This window comes from Crocodylus porosus, unplaced genomic scaffold, assembly GCF_001723895.1.
Source record: "Crocodylus porosus isolate Cpor-Errol unplaced genomic scaffold, CroPor_comp1, whole genome shotgun sequence".
In the NCBI taxonomy this organism is placed as follows: domain Eukaryota; kingdom Metazoa; phylum Chordata; order Crocodylia; family Crocodylidae; genus Crocodylus; species Crocodylus porosus.
The window spans coordinates 9,514,983-9,530,213 of record NW_017728922.1 but is presented as its reverse complement, the minus strand read 5'-3'; the positions used below and the strand labels follow the sequence as shown (position 1 = coordinate 9,530,213).

At 42.5% G+C, this 15,231-nt stretch overlaps 1 protein-coding gene across 1 annotated transcript in view; it reads left to right on the top strand.

The window, feature by feature from the left end:
- Positions 1-3,691: 3,691 nt before the first annotated feature.
- The window catches only part of PTPRT (protein tyrosine phosphatase, receptor type T), a 587,995-nt gene continuing 576,455 nt past the window's right edge, over positions 3,692-15,231 (top strand). Inside the window, exons 1-2 of the mRNA XM_019539805.1 lie at positions 3,692-3,763; positions 4,416-4,587. Of these exons, the coding sequence (XP_019395350.1) occupies positions 3,692-3,763; positions 4,416-4,587 (244 nt within the window). The remainder of the gene's footprint in view (positions 3,764-4,415; positions 4,588-15,231) is intronic.

Here is a 15,231-nt window from a genome sequence, read left to right as displayed (position 1 = left end):
ATGGTCAGGTTGCTATGGACTGTGCAGGCTTTTTGCCTTCATTGGTAGCAAGGGGAGTAGTCCTTGCTCTGGGATCTTTTAAGCATATATTAACAACCTTTTGATAGAAGCAGAATGTTGGCTGCCATGGTTCCCCTGCTTTACCTGTGCCAGGTTAGGGTGTTATGTACTGTGTTGTGTTAAGGTTGATGGTAGTTTATGAAGAGTTTAGATTATTGATTTTATAGAACGGTTTGGATAGGGATGATCATGCCTCAGGCAGGGGGTTGGATTAGATGACCTTTGGAGGTCTCTTGCAGAACTACACCTCTATGATTCTATGATCTTTGGATTTGGCAACTTTTGAACCTCACATCTGAATTCTGTCTATATCTTCCACTTCTTACAGAACATCTCCAAGATTCAAGCTTTCACTGCCATTCCCACCCTCCTCCAACCATAATCTTGCACCGTGACTTCTGTAATCTCTTTTCTGTCGTCATTTCCTGCAAGTCCACCTTTGTGAAGTCTGTTCCAGGTACTACTCCTGCTACATGCCTATTGCTCTATCCCAACCTGCAATTTCAAGTCCTTCTACTAACATCTCCCTTTTCAAATACAAATGTTCTTGCCCTAAATTGCAAGGCCATCCACAGTTTCCCCCTTCATATCTATTCAGTCCAAATATATTACTACAAGATTGACTCCTGCCTTGACTAGTGCAAAGATTGATTCTCAGACAATCACCTTCAAACTTCCATCTTTGTTGCCTTTTTCATGAGTGGAACAGCGCTGTTAATTTCTGTGAAATCATCACCTCATCCTCCTTTGAGCTTCTTCTCAGACCTTATCTCTTTTATAATACATGTGATAAACTGCCAGTTGATCAGTCAAACTGTGATTATTGCTTCTAGCTGAGCAAGGACCACACACATTTGATCTAGTTTGGTTTCTAGGGTTCTGCTGATACCTAGGAGCCATGAAAAATTCCCATCCCATTTCCCTCCTTCAAATACATTATTTGACCTTATTTTTCCTCTCCTGCCTCTTTTGGAATCACTGACCACTGGCCACAGTTAGAGGTGATCCAGTGCCTGCGGTAGGCCCGTGCTCTTACCTGTACTTAGAAAACTCTGAGGCACAGATGGGCATAGCTTATGCATTTTGGATGAAACCAATCACAGATTTGGGATCAGGAAAAAAATGCCCCTTCAGTCAGATTGATGGGGATTGCTAGGTTTGTTCTCCCTTCTTCTCAAATATTGGGTGTAGACCTCTTCCTTGGATCATCTGAATATATTTTACTATTGCAGAAATGGGCCTAGGATGACACTTATCTCTCCTACTCTTTACATGTGGTTACGTTGTACAGTTTATTTTTCCTCCTCTTCCCCTCACTCCCAACCCTCCATCCCCCACAATAGGCATTCCAGTAGACATTTTTGGACAAATTGTTGCCTGCAAATGCAGGGGACCGGACCTGATGCTCCAGGGCTCCTATGTTTCTGTGTTCCTATTTTGTTACCTTTTCTTAATCTGATTCTCTTTTGTCTTATTTTCCTGCTTATCTTCATGGCAGAAACAGTCATTTTCTTCATACAGAACAGTGCCTAGCCCACTTGGGCCTGGTTTGATTGAAGTGTCTAGGTCATACTGTGGAAATATAATAGTCTAGCAGTACCTCTGCTACTGTCAGTTGTAGCACTTTGAACATATAGTCAATGAAACTGGAATATTTTGAAGTATTACTGCTGTTAAAGAGACACTGCCAAAGTAATAGATACACTGTATTGACACTAATGACTCAGAGGCTCAGCATATGTGAGTAATTTTGTTTGATGCTCCCTGTCATACAGTTACTTACTGAGAATCTGTTCTGATCCATTGTTCAGTGCTGAGAACCTTCAACTAATCAGTCTACTTCTATATGTGCCAAAATACTTATTTAGGGAGCATGGTGAAAGAATAATTAACCTTTTCCTGAAACTTTAGAAACATGAGTTCAAATTTCACTCTGCATTTGAACCAAAGGCTGCTCATAGTTGACTCAGCTGTAAATCAGTATTTGGTCATTTGGGCTGGAGAATTAAAGGTGGCTAGATGTGGTGTTACCCAGCTACATCTCCCTTGTATGTCATTAGCTACAACAGTTGGCTTGGGAGGATCCTTAACTTTGGACAAATCCATTTAGATGCTCACATTTAATGATTTAAATGTGAACATTTTGACCTAAATGAATGAATGACCTAAGTAAATGCATAAAATTGAAAGTAAAGGGAATGGTTACTTTCCATTTAGTGAGCTATTCATTTGGACATTTATAGGAGGTTTACCGGCACAATAATTTAATGCTAAAAGGTAACAGAGTATTGTAAATATAACAAGTCCCGTTAATATAGCCCCTATTTACCCTTTACAGTTAACTGTACTGAAATGGAGTCAGCCAGGTCATGGGATTATAATGTGTGCATTTGTCAGGTTCTGCTTGTAATGTTCCTTATGTTGGTAACTGATAACTCCTGTTGTTAACATTTGAAAATTCATTTATGGTTTGTTAACATTTCACTTAATTGAAGCCATGAAATTCTACAGTTTTACTCTTTTTATTCACTTACCTTAGCACAGTATTGCTGTATTTCTGCACCATATGGGGTACACCCAGCCTGCAAAGACACCCCAGGTCATCTATGTATCAGTAATTCTGACTCATAGAAAATATGGCCTGAAGAAAGGATCAAATCATCAGGAAAAAACTCAGTACAACTAAGACTCGCACAGTGGAACAGTAGAGTACAGTCAGTTTTGGGACTTGTGGACTAAAATAAGATTGGTTTTAAGCAGGGCTAACTTGCCCTAGGTATCCTCTGAACTCAGAAGGTATCCCAGTGCTGCAGACTTTGAGGAACCATTTTTAGTAGCCACCATATGGTAGACTACTTCTTGAAGGTATGACTTGTGTACTTTAATTATGGATATCTAAGGGGGTAAGTACACAATGTCAAAAGAGACTCCATACTAATTAAAGAGCAAGAGATTTTGATTTCTGCTCTGTATACCAGGTAAAATTATTCTATGTATTTTGTTTTGTAATACTCCTGACCAGAGCTGGCCAAATACCCCAGAAGTTATTTATTTGTTTTAACCATGGCAAGTTAATTCCATTGTTCATGAAGATTTCTTTATTCAAGTGTTCAGTCAACTCCTAGTTTACTGAGGACACTTAGCCAATTCCAAAAATAATGTGAACTGCAACTTGAATGATTCTCCAGCCAAAAGTTTGTACTGGAAGATATGTTATTTACTATCAAACTGTTACCCAATTTCTCTTTGCTCCTTTATCTCCAAACTCAAATGTGCCATCTGCACCTACAGTCAGAAGTTCCTCACTTCCAGTTGCATCACAGAACTCTTTCAATTTGGTCTCCAGTTTCTGTGTTGCATTTTCAAGAATGCAACTTAGTGCTGCAGGTGAGGCATTCTATTAATGACGTAGCTGTGCAAGCCTCTGACATTTTACAGTATTTTTTTCTGTAATAGTTACTGAAATATCAAAAACTTGTGACTGGGGCTCTGGTCCCGCCAGTCTGCTATAGCTTGAACTCTGCAACTACAGACTTCCCATGGGGCTAAAGGCAGGTCAGTTATTCTGTATCTAGAAAGCTCTTGTAGAAATTTGTAATAGGTTCTTGATCTTTTTTTGCTAACTTGGAATATGACATTCAATGAAAGGTTTGATAATGTGTTCATACATTACCCAGTACAAGGGAGTCCTGATCTAAGTTGGGTACTATCAATAGTATGATAATGTTATAATGCAAAAAAAGCAATTTTTTATAATAGCATTTACTGTGTACTACAGCAAGCTATTGTATCTTACCATTGTGAATGTTTACTTTAATGAACTCACATTATACTCATTTTTGGCTTTGAGCCAAGGGGATGGCTCATTATGTCCTTATCTACGGTACCAGAAGGTTAAATGGCATATTTACAGAAAGTGTGATATATGGTCTTGAGATTAGACAGCAACCTTGCCCTACTGAATTTTTAAATGTGTAAATGACGGGAGAGCTTCACAATTTGAAAAATGGTTATAAGTCTGCCATATGGATTTCCTCTTCACCCTCCTTTTGGAACATCTGGTTACAAGTTCCAAGAAGCAGTTAAGTGTGGTTCAGCCCTGCAAAATCATATACATGCCTGGAATACAAGACTGCTGCTTAAAGCCTTAAGATGTGAGGTTGAATCTAAGGCAGCTGGCCTAATAAACAGCAGTACAATCCAAGCGAGAGAAATAAGACTTACCAAAAATAGGATTTGAGATCCAGAAGTCTTTTTTGAATACCCTGAGGCAAAAACAGAAACCTAATGTGCCAGAAATTCATTTTGCAGAGTTTAGATAAAAAGCACTGATGTAAATTAAATAACATAACAAGACAGAAGTAATTAATAGAAGTATTCATTCATCTCTCTCTTCCTCAGGCGGTTGTTCATTTGATGAACACTACAGTAACTGTGGTTATAGCGTGGCATTGGGAACCAATGGATTTACCTGGGAACAGATCAACACCTGGGAAAAGCCTACAATGGATCCAGCTGTCCCCACTGGTAAGAAAAGAGCATGCAGAATAGGGAAAGTGTTAAATAGAGTATTACTATTTAGGTGTAATGTCTGGTAAGAATTGAACTAAAATGAACTCTGTGCTTACTTATATGGGGCTGGAATTCAGTAACGAGGTACCAGAATGCATAACTATTAGAAACAGACAAAACTGGGATGGGTTTGCAAACTGCCGGCAGCTTGGCATTCCTTTGCCAAACACTGAGTGTTAGGCTGTGGACAACTCAACAATTTAGATGTTTAAAAGGGAAGGGGATCATGCTGCTCAAGCACACATAACAGTCAGTCTGTTACATTTGCATTATATTGTTAGAGAGACAAGTTACCTGTATCACCCTAACTTTGACTCTCAGTGAAGCAGACTTAGAAATAGAGGGTGTTTTGCTACCCATAGAAAATATGGCCTGAAGAAAGGATCAAAGCATCAGAGAACAACTCAGTACAACTAAGACTCGCTGTATGGCCCCAGAGACTGGGGGAGGATGGCGAGCTCCTGCAGGCAGTGACGGTGCTGTCGGCAGTGAGGGCGTGGTGGCGGTAAGCAGGAAGCTCCCGTAAGCAGCCACAGTGTTGTCGGCAGCAGGGGCATGGTAAGCACCAACCAGTGGTCAGAGACCACCTGCAAATGCCACCAGCAGTGGCCAGTGGCAATCATGGACAGCCTGTAGGGGGTGCACCGCCATGCCCAAGGGGTACACATGCACCTATGTGCACCCCCTACATGTCGCCAGTGCTTCTACTGTTACACAGTCATCTATATATAACAGTTGCATCATAACAGCTTGTATTATGATCCTTTGCCTTTGAGACAGTAGCTAGGTTTGATTATCTTAGATTCTCTTAGTCTCATCTTATTTAGCAGTCGGCTACAGGGAGGGGTGGTTTTAGGTAAAATTGTCTAAGTTTTCTTCAGTCCTTGAGCCTAATTCTGAAAGTTTCAGAGTATTTTCTTTTCCCACTGAAACTGAGGAAAATGAAAACAGTCAGAACTTAGCAAAATAGGCCTTACTGGAAAATCTTGGGCTATCAGGCCTTCGAAGAGTACATTTTAAGTTACATTTAATGTTATGAAAAGTGTATGTGTATAAAGTATAAAGGGGATGAATGCAGGTTCTCTGAGAAAGCTGTGAGGGTTTCAGAGGGATTAATTGGGATGGCTCAAGCCTGACTAAATATCAGATTCAGGAGACCACCTGTTCCCATGTTTGATGAACATCCCACTAGCAGAGGTAGGGACTAGTAGCATAACAACTTACTTATTTGCAGTTGAGTATATCAGATACCCCCAGCCTCAATCTTCTATGGTGTCTTAATTGGACTTTCTTTTCTGGAAAGTTGTCCAAAGCATCGCAACCAGAAGTATTATTCTCTGTTGAGAATGAACAGATTAGCAACGTGTAGCTGTTTAGTGAGATAAGCTATCAGATAAATTCTGTACCAATTAATAATTATCCTTGGTGTTCAACCTGATACATTAAAGAGACTTGAGCTGTTCCGCAAGGATGGCACACGCATACCATTACATCCCAGTGTTTAAATTTGGACATCAAAAACATAAACACAGTGTGCTTAGGAGTCTAGACAATGATACACTGCAGGATAAGAGTATTGGTGAGATGGGATGCCAGGAAAGGTGGTTGTTCCTAAAGGAAGCAATCCTTTGGGCACAAGGGAAAGTGGGGAAAGAGCCAAAAAACTTCCTTGGATAAACAGGGAAATCCAGGGGAGCCTAAGGGCAAAATAGAAGGCATAGAAGTGGTGGAAGCAGGGGGAAGCTATCAAAGAGGGGCATACCTACTTGGCCTGCACTTGCAGGGAGGCAGTTAGAAAGGCCAAAGCAACAACAGAGCTGAGGCTGGCAACACAAATTAAAGACAACAAAAAGTCTTCTTTAGGTATGTAGGGAATAAAAGGAAGGTGCAGGGCAGCATAGGACCACTACTGAACAAGAAGGAGCAATTAGTGACTGGTGGGGGGGACAAGCCTGAGCTATTCAATGAGTTTTTTGCCTCAGTGTTCCTGAACAGGGGTCAAGATAAGTCTCCTAATACATTCTTAGATGGTCATCAGAAGGACACCAGCCCACCAACTGTCGATGCTGACTTGGTGCAGAGTCACTTGGATGGACTGGATGGGTGCGTCCACACATGCAAGCATGTGTGCTTGCAGCAGCTCAAATAGAAGCGGTGCAAATTTGAACCGGGCCTTTTTGCTTCATCGCACATGCTCAGACATGCACTTTGTTGTGGAGCAAATTGTGCCACTTGGGGCAAAATAACCCTGCCTGGCTCCTCCTGGATCTGCAGCCAGGGGGAGCTAGAGCCCAGGGCCAGCACCTGTGCTGTCCCCAGCAGTATAAAAAGCTGCCCTGTCCTGGCCACAGCGATATAAAAAGCCACCCTGGCAAGTAGCTCAGAGCTACTAGCTCTCAGGAACTTCTGGCGCCTAGCCAATTGGTACCTGGGGACACTACCCCTTGTGCCAGCTGAACTGCTGAAGCAGCCCTGAGAGTTCCCTGCACCTTCTACCCAGTGCAGCAGTCTGGCAATGGGGCTGCTGCCTGGCTGTGACCTGCTGTGCACCTGCCAGACCCGGGTGGGGATGACACAGGCAGTAGAGGCATCTGCCCTTCTGGGCCAGCTGCTGGACTGTGGTTCCAGGGTTGCCTTTGTGCGGCACTAATTGCCATGTGTGGCCCCTGCCCGGCCATCTGGGCAACTATCGCCCAGAAGGTGTTCCGGGTGTGGTGGCCTGCTTTTAACTGTCAAAGCATGTCCTCCTGGCCCCATTTGACTAGGAGGTCAGCCACAGCCAGATGGGTCCAAAGTGCCAGCTCTGAGCATGCAGGGTCCTGCCACTGGCCTCCCTAGCAGGAACTCTGATGTTCCCTATTGGAAAACTGAAAAATCCCTGATAAAGAAAATCCCAAAGTCACTCTGTAAAATACCCCCAAATCCATGTTCCTCCACAAGTAAAACAAAAGACCACTATAAAGAGAGAGAGAAAGCAAGACAGAGACAGTGATCAGTTGGACAATGTTTTATGATATATCTACAGTGTTAAAGCAAGTTTCTTGTCATAATAATAAAGTGAACTCTAAATATGTTTCATGAATTCATGAATACATATCTTACTACTCTCCCACAAGGGCAATAGCTCCCACACAAGGGGTTCATCCCCCACACAAGGGGTTCATCCCCCCAACAGGGAATTTGGCCCCCACACAAGGGATTTGGCCTCCCAACGGGGGGATTGGCCCCTACACAAGGGTTACAGCCCCCCAACGGGGGCCAGATGGCCCCCACAAGAGCTACCCCCCCAGTGAGGCCCACATGCCCCACCCCAGCTGCCTGATTGCTGTCTCACCTGGCCTTATCCCCCACCAGCTGCTGCAGACCCCCAATGGCTTCCCCAACCAGCCTTCCCCACCAGCTTGAACCCCCAGGTCTCCAAGGCTACCCCCACAACCCCAGGCACAACCCCCCCAAGAAACCCCCTCCCAAAAATGGAAAAAAAGCCTCTGCTTACCTTAGAAGCAGGGGTGGGGGGCTCCTGAGCCTCCTGGCAGAGCCCCCCAGGGCAGCACAGGACAGCATGGGGGCAGCAGGACCCGGCTGGGGCCTCTGGGGCTGTCACCCTGCCCCGCACTGTGCGGATGGGGCCCCAGTCAGCCAGACAGCAGGCAGACTGCAGGTAAGTGCCAGGGTTTATTTGTTTTGTTTTTTAAAACTATGGGGTCAGGAGGCAGGGATCAGGGGGGTCTTGGAGGGATGGGGCTAGCCACGGCAGGAGTTAGGGGCCTTGGGGGGCTGGTGAAGGCAGATGCCAGCCTCAGCAGGTCTCAGGGGGGGCTGGCTGGGGGAGGGGCTGGCCGTGGCAGGGGTCGGGGGGCTGGAAGAGTGAGTGGGGCTATCAGGGGTCCCTCCATGGTCCCCTCCCCCCTCCTCTAGACCTCTCAACCCCTTACTCACTGGTACCAGCACCCTGGTTCTTAAACCACGTGTTTCAGCACCAGGGTGAGGGCCAACCATAGAGATGCTCTGACATCCAGAGCATCGCTATGGAGAACCCAGGCTCTGGTTGTCTCAGCACATGGTCCAGGACTGTGCCCTGCCCTGCTTTTTTAAACAACAATTTTTTTTAGATGTTTAAAATCTAAATTAGACCAGGGGTCAAACTTGCAGTGCAGGGAACGTTTTTTCATTCCCACACATGCCTGTTGCCCCGCCTCAAAGGGGTTTGAGGCAGGGCAAGAGGCACATGCACACTCATGTGGACATGCCTGATGTGTTTAAGTCAGCAGGCCTGGATGAGCTTCATTTGAGAATACTGAAGGTGTTGGCTGGTGTCATAACAGAACGACTGGCATGGGTGTTTGAGCATTCATGGGGCTTGGGTCAGGTCCTGGAGGACAGGGCCAATGTGGTCCCTATTTTCAAGAATGGGAGGAAGCAGAATCTGAGTAATTATAGGTCAGTCAGGTCTCACCTCCATCCTTGGAAAGGTCTTTAAAAAGATTATGAAGATCATATTTGTGGAAGTCCAGGGGGAAAAATAATGCAGCGGGGAAAGCAGCATGAATTCATAGCAGGTAGTTTGTTCCTGACCAATCTGGTTTTGTTTTAAGACAGGGTCACAAAATGCTTAGATGCAGAAGTAGAGGTGGATGTTATTTTCTTCAATTTTAGCAAGGCCTTTGATACAGTATCTTATCCTATTCTCGTAAATAAATTAAGAGGCTGTGACATAGATGTTTACATGGTCCAGTGGGTGGCAAATTGGCTTAGTGGTTGCACCTAGAGAGTGGTAGTAGATGGGTCAGTATCAACCTGGAAGGATGTGGGTAGTGTTCAGTCCTTGGACCTGTACTTTTCAATATCTTCACTGGTGACTTGGATGTGGGCGTGAAGTGTACTCTGTCCAAGTCTGTAGATGATATTAAATTGTGGGGTGAAGTGCACACTCCGGACTGTAGGAAACGATTGCAGGCAGACATGAACAGGTTAGAAAAGTGGGCACTACACAATAGGATGCAGTACAACAAGGATGAGTGCAGAGTGCTGCACCTATGGCGTAAAAATATGCAGCACACCTACTGGCTGGGAAATGACCCTCTCAGAAGCACAGAAGTGGAAAGGAATCTCGGAGTCATAGTGGACTCCAAGATGAATATGAGTTATCAGCATGATGAAACCATCAGCAAAGCTAACCACACTTTATCATGCATCAGCAGATGCATGACAAATAGAACCAAAGAGGAGATACTTCCCCTCTATGTGGCATTGGTTTGACTGCAGTTGGAGTACTGCATCCAGTTTTGGGTGCCATACTTCAAGAAGGATGTTGATAGACTCAAAAGGGTCCAGAGAAGGGCCACTCATATGGTTAGGGGCTTACAGGATAAGCCCTATGAGGAGAGACTGAGGGACCTGGAGGTCTTCAGCCTCTGCAAGAGAAGGCTGAGAGATGATCTTGTGGCAGCCTACAAATTCATTAGGTGGGGTGCAGCAAGGGATCAGAGATGCTCTTTTCACCAGGGTGCATTTTGGGGTAACAAGGAACAATGGTCAAAAACTGACAGAGAACAGATTTAAGTTAGATATCAGGAAAAACTTCTTCACAGTAAGGGTGGCCACAATTTGGAATGGGCTTGCAAGGGAGGTGGTGCTCTCCCCTATCCTGAGGGTCTTTAAGAGAAGGCTGAATAGGGATTTGGCTGGGGCCATCTGACCCCAGTGCTCTTTCCTGCCTAGGCAGGGGGGCCCAACTTCATGATCTGTTGAGGTCCCTTCTGACCCTAGCATCTATGAATCTATAAGTCACTGTCAATGGTTTTGGTCTTTAATTTTATAAACAAAAAAGTCATTGTTTATGGTTTTCTCATTACAAGGAAAAAAATGGTGAAAACCAGTGCAGAATGCTGTTCGATAGGGATATTTACTCCTATAGAAATTAGAATAAGGGAGAACATAGCTCACACTTCTCCGCCAGAGGCTGAACGATGGCTCCAAACAGCTTCTTTTATGTGAGATGCAGTAAGACTTGCTCATTCTACTACAATACTGAGATTGAGCCCAGTTTTCACCTCTGTGTACTACTGTTGTTATTAAGAAACCAACAGTTACTTGACTGACTGAACAGGTCCTTCATTGCCTCCAGTCTTCAGTTGCATCTTGTTTCAATCCGAATTGGAAATGGCTCAGAACAGTTTATTTCGGTGTCTGTATAACACCCAGCCCACTTGTTATTATAATAGAAATAAACGGTGTGACATCAGCTATAGCAATTCTCCCATTCCAACTGTATGGTAATATTGTATCATCTTGGACATGAACCAGCATAACTTATGGTAAAATGTTAATTTTCTAATAACACACAGTGCCTGTGGTATGGATTTATAATCCAAGACATTTTTCACTGGGACACTTAGACATAGCAACCAGGTACCTAAAAGAACATCTTGCTCCATAGTCATACTGAATGTTGATCTCAGCTTGTCATGTGATAAATATGTATACATTGGGCCTACATGTATTGCTCTTTATAGACAAAGTAATCTTGAATGGCATAGTAGAACTAGCACTCTTACATGCTAACTTTCTTTAGCATAAAACTATTTGGTCCAAATTCTTATTTATAAGCAGGAAATAACACACTATGTAACCTTTAGAGGTGCTCAGAGTACATACAAATGGTGAAAAATGACAGTATATGTTTAGGATTTATTCATCAGTGGTGTTTTTTATATCTGTGGCATTACCTGCTGACATGTCAGTGAGGTTCAGCCTGTATCAACATTTCCATCATCAGTGCTATTTCCCTACGTATTCTGTACCTGATTTCCAAAGTATGAGCAGGCCCCATTGCCTTCAGCTGGAGCTGTGAGGACTTAGCTCTTCTGAATAATAATGCTAATAGCTAGTTCTTTATATAGTACTTTTTCATCAAGGTCAGTATCATGAATGAAACCCTTGCTTGGTACCACTCTGCGGGCCGTGTGTATAGTGCTTTCCTGCTGAGCCTGGAATTGCTGCCAAGAATCAAGCTCTACTCGCTTACTGTCACTCTGTGCAGAATAGGAGTGTGATGTGTGTGAAACAGGATGAAGCAGGTGAAGTTTTTTTTCTTGATGGTTGTCTGGAGCTGGCAGGCAGGTGGTATGGATGAGGTCTCAGTTCCCTATTAACACTATCCTACAGAAATCTTTATCCAGAGATAATTCTCTGTGTTGTATTTTTTTTAATTGGAATGCCCCAAAAGGTGAAAACTCTCCATTATCAATATGGAAATATCTGGCAATTTGTATTACATCATTACTAGCAAATGTATTGTTTTGCATGAATTCTATGATTAATTCCATAGGGCAGAAAGCAGAGATAATTGGAGGATCAACAACCAGATGTTAGTTGTTTTGACTAAATGTTTAAAAAACCTGAAGAAGATAAATCATAGGCTACCAATCCTTTGGCTTCAGTAGCTCTTCCAGTCCATCTCCTTGCATCATAGCAAGAGAGATTATAATGAAATCTTCCTTAACAGATGGGTGTTTAGCCAGCCTTAATGTCTCAAATGACTGCAATGTTACTGCCTCTTGGCAACTTGTTCCACTGTTTGAGTTATAAACATTTTCCCCCCTAACACTCATCCCAAATGTTCTCTTTAACAGCTCTGTCACAATATTCTTGTTCTATCCGTGTTGACTAGTGAGAATAATTGATTGCTATCCTTTTTGTAACCTTCTTTTATTACCTGTAGGCAGTTAAATCTCAATTTCTCTGGATGGAATATGACCCAGTTCTTTTAACTTTTCTTATGTTTTACTTCTTTCCCTGTATTCCTAAGCCTTCTATCATGACTGCTACTTTCCTCTCAACAGTCTCTAGCCTGTTTGCAGCTGTTGCCAAAGCTGTGTCCTGCTTTACTAACCACTGATTCATTACTTTGTAGGGTAGTCCTGTTAGGGAATGGGCTATAGTTCTCTGATACAGGTATATGCCTTTCCTACTCTATCTGTGCTTGCTCTGTCAAATAACTTTTATTCTTGACCCCATCTGCTCTGCTTCCCACCTAAAGGGCTGTAGGGACGTGGTCCTTGAGCTTGGACTAGCTGTTATGGATGTCCCCTCTCCACTTGTTCATTCCTTAGAGCAAATATATAATAGTTACAGTAGATACTATAACCAATCAGGCAAAAATATAGATCTTTGATCAAGCCACAGTATTCCTAGCACCCTGGACCTGTCTGCCCCTGTAGCAGTCATAGGAATAATAATAATGAAACTATTTAACATTAGTATGTTCAAAGTGCTTTAGAAGCATTAACTAATTATCTCCAGTAGAGACCTAACCTGCCTGACTAGACTGGTGTAATTAATTTAATGGCATTACATATGATTCTACTCTGAGTACAAAACCAATATGGCACGTGCCTTTTTGTAGCAAAGTCACATTGTTGACACTAATTCAATACTAGATTGACTATTAACCCTCTGACTCCTTCTGCAGAGCTATTAAATTCTCCTGAATTAGCATATAAGCACACAGTCAGATACACATTCTCTGCTGGTGTCAATCAGTTGATGCCACCTGTGGATCTGACCCTGTGTTCCTAACTGTCCACCTCCTATATGTCAACTGGCACTTTAGAATCAGGTTCCTTCTTGCATCTGTACACATAATAGTTTCTGGACATTTCAGCCTCGTTATAGCAAACCCACATGGGATCAAGAGGGTGTTTGCTGCAATAGGGTTAGTCAGTTTTCTGGATCAGAATAATGAAAAAAACCTGCATTCCTTCTGTTAGAATTTTTAAAAGCAGGGGTTGTTAAAATTAAGTCATATATTCAGATGCATATGCATAGGTTAAAATTAAAACATATATATTTGCTTATTATCACAGATATTACTGGTTGATCCGCTTTTCAATTTTAAGTAGTAGGATTCCTGTTTATGTAGAAAACAAACACAAAAATTGAATTTGATTTTCCTATAGAAAAATATTTCACAACAAAATTTGTGTGTTCAGAATTGTAGCATTTGGTGTGGTCATTGAAAACTAGAGATTCTCTATATAGTCTTAATTTAGTTTTTTTTTTTTTCCCCTCAAAATAAAGGCCCCATACTATTAATCACAAGTGGGGTAAGATTCTATTTGGGGTGAAAATGGACACACTTTCTCTTTTGACTTGTTACATTGTCTGTTTGAAATTTCAGGATCCTCTTCCTTCCCTTATACACTTGCATTTTAGGATGTGCAAAAAAGGCTGAAGTAAAGTTTTTCACCAATAATTTTATGCCCTTTCCTAAAGTTTTCTGCTATTTGCATAGCCTTAATGCTGGGCCATATTTTCAAAGGTCTGACTTGGGGCTGTACCTATAAAGTACTTGCATTTCTTTTTGTTTATGCCATAAAAAGGAGAGGTGGGAGAGAGATTTTGCTTCCTTTTGCTTCCAAAAGACTCTGTTTTTGGCTTCATTTGCCATATTAGTACAGTTCTGACCACATGTGTTAGTGGCAACTCCTGAACTCAAGGGACAAATTCATCCTGAAGGAAAGAGATGCAGCATTTGCCTGGTCTCCTTCTTCCTGTGGATTCTGACATGATAGGGTGATATTCACTTCTGGCTAAGTCTTTCTAGAAGCCCTGTTATTGCAGGCTGCATGGAGAACAGTCCTATTTAGTGCTGTGCTAGATTCAGACAATATGTAGCTCTTAAGTACATCATAACAGGAGTTCTCCATTTTTCATTCCCTTTTGGAGTGGCAGTGGTGGATGCCACCCTTACAAGAGCTGTTGTCTGAGGACAACTACCACCTTTGTGATTGGGCAAAATGGGGCTCTTTTGAGTAGGACCGGGGCTATCCTTTTCTCACTTATGGGTGAGGAGAGTTCCCTTTCTCCCCTCACAGAGGAAATCTAATACCTATTCCTGTTTGAGGGAGAGTAGTAGACTTCTTCAGGGAAAGCAAGAAGTCATTGGTGGCACTTCAGGAATTTACCCAGGATGCAAACTCAAATGGGAAATTCACAGACATGATTACATACAAATACATGCATGGGTTGGAGCCAGCAGACCAAATTGTCCTGTTTTATATTCCATGAGAATAAGTGAGCAGAACATTTGGCCCATTTGATTTATTTTTCTTGTCTCCTTGTAGGCAATTCCCTTAATTGAATTCCAATGTGAATGGCTCCAGTGAGCTCCCCAAACTTCCCTGAGTACTGCAGTTATTGCTTTACAGTTGTGTCCCCTGCCAGGTGTGTTTTTACCTACATATAGTAAGGTATTGATGAGAAGTGGTTTTAGGTAAACTGGATATATTAAACCTTTGAGCACAGGTCCTGCATCTGGCTTTGACTTTTTCCCCTCAAGCTTGAATGTTTGGCAACAGGAGTGAAATGCAACATTTCTACTTTTCAAAAGCAATGCCATAAACATTAACATTTTCCCATGTTTGAGTGTATTAATTCTTGCTTACAAGGAAATACACAAACAAACTTGTTAAAGGAATAAATTAGTATCCAACTGTGCATATGATGAATCATGATTCAATTCCTCATCTGAGATGAGGAAAAAATCTAGCTCAGCTGTCTGTGTGTAGCTTTTTCTTATATATTTTTTTCAAGGGT